Raw genomic sequence first — 4,860 nt, forward strand, 5'->3', positions numbered from 1 at the left:
AGTGACCCCTCACTTAAATGTGTCCTTCCTGTTTTTATTCCTCACATTAATTTGTCTGGGACTCACAGTTGTGATGTAGTAAGGCGGAGTCAGGAGGCAAAGTCACTCTATCAATATCAGCGTTCTCCTTCCTACATCGGAGCACCGAAGTATTGTAACGTTTTCAGTGTCTTTTCAAAGCCACCGTACTGAAACTTCAACAATTTGTAATCGGGTTGCAATTCCCAAATGGGTGGACTGATACCCCGACGTTCACGTATACAAATGCGTTAGTTTTATGTATAAATAAAGAAACAAACTTGCAAGGTACCATGCTTGGCATTCTTGAAGCCTGTATCCTGTAGTAACAAAAAAGCATTGAACTTCTTACTGAACAAAAACTCGCGGCAAAGCTGAATGAGATTGAGTCAAACTTCACTTTCCTCTTGAGAGAAACGACTTTTAAGGTTAACCATGAGTGAAGGTATGTTTTGAGGCCGTTTTTAGTGTTATTTTATTATTGAATACTTCCTCAAAATTGCTAGACGAATTGATTCTGTGTCTGTGATCATTTTTTAGCTAACAAAAAGTACAAATATTGGAATCCAGAGGCGAATTCAAATTGGCAGAAAATTAATTTAATTAATGGACAGTATTAAAGATAAGGTTTTTCTAAGTAGCTTTAAATTTACCTCTATACTCTACTTCGCAACTGTTTTGTTTTGTTGTGTTGGGTTGTGTTAAATACACTGTTCTTATGCCATTGGAAATTTTGTAATCTTGTAATGCAAAGTTAAAACAGTGTTATTATTAAATGTAATGTTTGTTTACACCGACAGCAGTTGAGCAGACACCCCAACCTACGGATCCAAACATGGGATTGAACATAGAAAATGCTGTAAGTATTCCAAAACAATGCAGCCACTACCAATGCCCAACAAAAAAAGTAGTTTCTAAAAGTGTTTTTTTTAGTGTTTTTTTACGCAAGTCGCCTGACACACAAGGCCTGAGGGCCACTTCAAGGTGTGGGCTACAATTATTTTTTCCAGAGGCCGTTGCCACCTACTCCTAGGGCTGAAACACGGTTGCCCCTTTTACAGTCCATACGAATGTAGGCTTGGGTATCATCAATTTGAAGCCTGGCCGGTAGAGCAGAAAGCACTACCTCCCCAATTATATGTAGCAAGTGTCACGACCGGGATCCGAACCCACACCCTGCTGCTCAAACACCAGAGCTTGAATCCGGTGCTCTTAACCGCTCGGCCATGACACTGCTACAAAATTATTGCGGTAATTAGACCCAGTACTAACTAGGGCACTGTATTCCTTTTTTTCCCACAATTAACCGATAAGGTCAAGATTTGGAAAAAGGAATCGTAAGTTACTGGGTCTATGCGCGAATCAGTATTGATACTTTTTAATGGGTGGTCTAAACCTGTTATTTATCTTTAACTTTTCCTCTTCTCCTTTTTCTTTGATCATAATTCATTCACATTTAGGAACTAGTTTTCATAATCAATTTTGCCTTGTCACCAACAGCCACCAAAATCAGAGTCGCCTCACGCTGAGCATGGACTCACCGAAAACATACAGAAGATTATCACTCAAGAGAAAGAAGAAGTTGAGAAGACGAAAGTTGACTTGGAGTCCCTAACCACGAGAGCCTACCTAGACCATACGGTGGTACCCATCCTGCTGCAAGGGATGTCGGCACTGGCCAAAGAGAGGTATTATAAACTAATGCAGAGGTTTCAAAGCCCTTGATCCTCCTGATAAATGTAGACCAGGGCCCAATTTCATAGAGCTGCTTTTGCATGAAAAGTAGCTAAGCATATCAAAATAATGCTTACCAGAGTAAGGTTACCAGCCAAACTACCATGCCAAATGTACAGATTGTGACTGGTATCCAGCTGATGTTTGCTAAGCAGAAAGACGTTAAGCTAAATTCTTTGCTTTTAAGCAGCTCTATGAAATTGGGCCTAGAGCCTAGAGGGCTACGACAAACTAAGATTTTGGGTGTTGAGTAATTATTAATGGAGTTTCTATCTTAATAGATGTCAGTTTTGCAGCGGGATTCATTTTTAACTTTACACTTATTTGTATTAGGAAGCACTGTATACTCAGTTATTTTGGAGCCCTGTGAAGAAAACATCCACATGTATATCACTCAAGTGGGATTCGAACCCACAAACATTGCATTGCTAGAGCAGATGTCTTACCACTTAACTACTGAGCTAGCTGGGAAAGGCTCAATGACAAATTTGGTTTTCAGCGAACTTGAAGAAAAATATTTGAAATTGAAGAAAAATATTTCACTTAGTTGTAAACTTGACATGTATGTATTTCTAACTATTTTATGTCTGGTTTGATTATTCACAGACCTCCCAATCCGATTGAGTACCTGGCCAGCTACCTCCTGAAGAATAAAGACCAGTTTGAAGGTAGCAGCTAAGACATGAAATAGCCGTCTAATAATACCACTGGATTCACTACTCATTGAGGGGGTAAAGTTAGCCTTGTGTGGTGTCAACATGGTATGCTGAGAGTATTAGAACCCTGCACTATCCATTTGAACATTTCATGCCTTTGGATTGTGATGTTAGGTTTGTCCAAGGGAAAGAAAGACAACAAACTTGTACGAAGCATTGAGATAGAACTAGGGCCCAATTTCATAGAGCTGCCTATGAAGCAGATAATGATGCTTAACTTCTGCTTAGCAGAAATGAGCAGGATACCAGTATACAATTGTTGCACGCTGTGACGGGGTCCATGGCATTTTGTACACCCCGAGGGGGAAAATGGAACCCGAGGCTAAGCCGAGGGAGCCATTTTCCCACGAGGGTGTACAAAACCCATGGACCCCAGTCACAACGTGCAACAATTGTTGTTATACCTTTGTATAATTTTTATTCCTCTTCTCGAAGTTCTGTTGTCATCTTTAAACATTATTACGACGGACGATTCACTGTTTAATAAGCAGACGAATGAGAAACAACTTCCTCGAACCCGCGGTTGTTTCGTACACAGCGCGAAATCGACCAATGCTGGGAACGATCAAGGTGATGTATACCCGGTGTACATCACTTTTCATGTTACCCGGCGCGTCGCGAGCCATGTAACATGCGTTTTTGTTGCGCGTCACATGATTGGTTCTCGACCAATCAAACTTCACAATTTGCACAGAGGTATAACAATCACAAATGGAACATGGTATTTTGATTGTTTACCTTACTTTTGTAAGCATAATTGTGCTGTGCCTTAAGCAGCTCTATGAAATTGGACCCCGCATGAGAATGTTAGTATTATAAACCCAGTTTTGTATAAAGGATATTCAACGAATAGTACATACATGTACATCACCATTTGGATAAGTCATCCTAAATTTGTGTTTCTCTTAAAGAAAATTGCACCAAAAAAAACCTCCAAGATGGGTGACTCATGTTTTTATAAAGTGTTTTTTTCATGTTTCTTTCATGTTTCTTATTAATTAAAAGAACCTAGTTAGGGGAGTATAATTAGAGTGCAGTAGACATAATAATTTGTACATAAAGCAATTGTGGTTATTCCTTTGGCACAAGGTGACATGTTACTACATCAGGCTGGGCACAGTAATGATTCAATTTCATTCTGTGAATGGTTACAAAAAAAATTATCTTTAACAAGGGTTGTTGTGCTTTTTTTACTGTACTTGTATATATTTTCAGACTAACAGATAATAACGGCAAATAAACTGTTTGGTTAATCAGTTTTGTGGGATGATTTAAAATTATAAGAAAAAAAAAGGCTACATGTACATGTATTCCATTTGCAACACGGCAATTGCTGTCCATTTTGTCGGTCAAAATGCACACAAAACTGAAGGCAAGCATGTAAATGATTCTTTGCCTAAAATGTGAACTACATTGAATTTATAGCACATGGGGACATCAACTCCTAACTTGGAGAATTAATTGTTTTTGTGATGATAACGTTGGGTAAATTGGGTCAAAACAAGCCTTTCCATTTTGTAGGACTTGTAAAATAAAGTTATTTGAAATATCTACAATTTATGGCTGTTATGTTTCAATGAAATAAACATACATGAACATATTGTCAATCTACAAGGAACATTTCAAATTCTTTGGTGTGTAAAAGTTATTGTAGTTGGTAGAGCGCTGGCATGTTAATCCAGAGGTTGTTGGTCCAAATCCTGTTCTAGTCAATTTGTCTTTGCTCAACCCCAAATCAGTTATTATTTTTAATGCATAAAACATATTGAAGAGTCTGAATTAAAGCCATTGGACCCTTTCGGTACAGAAAAAAATAAAAGTTCACAGATTTACAAATAACTTACAGGGTTTACAGAAGGTAGTGGTGAAAGACTTCTCTTGAAATATTATTCCATGAAACGCTTTACTTTTTGAGAAAACAGTAAAGCAATATAAATTCTTGATAGCGAGAATTAGGGATTTATTTTAAACACATGTCATGACACGATGAAACGCGCGTTTACAAGGGTGGGTTTTCCCATTATTTTCTCCCGACTCTGATGACCGATTTAGCCTAAATTTTCACAGGTTTGTTATTTGATATATAAGTTGTGGTACACGAAGTGTGGGCCTTGGACAATACTGTTTACCGAAAGGGTCCAATGGCTTTAAAGGGAGTGTATACCTTTGGCAGGTACTCCAAGATTAATGTCCAAAACAACTCTGTTGGAGGCACTGCAGTTGTTGATTTGTTTTTCGCTTTTTGTGATACAAGAAAAAACGAGAGTAACTTTCAGATTCAAGATTAATTTTCAGATTCAGTAAATCTTATCCTTAAAAGAATAAACGTGTAACAGTACAAGGCATAAAATGTCATTGTTATGTATATCCACTATTTATTGTCGACAATAAA

General features: G+C 38.0%; 1 protein-coding gene across 2 annotated transcripts; it reads left to right on the forward strand.

The window, feature by feature from the left end:
* Positions 1 to 305: 305 nt before the first annotated feature.
* Positions 306 to 4,075, forward strand: LOC139943938 (protein dpy-30 homolog). Of its 2 annotated transcripts, none has more exons than XM_071940844.1 (4): positions 306 to 463; positions 819 to 877; positions 1,519 to 1,706; positions 2,359 to 4,075. In XM_071940844.1, exons 1-4 carry the CDS (start codon positions 454 to 456, stop codon positions 2,429 to 2,431), a joined length of 330 nt encoding a protein of 109 aa, XP_071796945.1. In that variant the 5' UTR covers positions 306 to 453; the 3' UTR covers positions 2,432 to 4,075. The 2 variants fall into 2 exon arrangements, with proteins under 2 accessions (XP_071796945.1, XP_071796953.1); XM_071940852.1 differs by having other exon boundaries at positions 326 to 463; positions 822 to 877.
* The last annotated feature ends 785 nt before the right edge of the window (positions 4,076 to 4,860 follow it).

Source organism: Asterias amurensis, chromosome 1, assembly GCF_032118995.1.
Source record: "Asterias amurensis chromosome 1, ASM3211899v1".
Classification (NCBI taxonomy): Eukaryota; Metazoa; Echinodermata; class Asteroidea; order Forcipulatida; family Asteriidae; genus Asterias; species Asterias amurensis.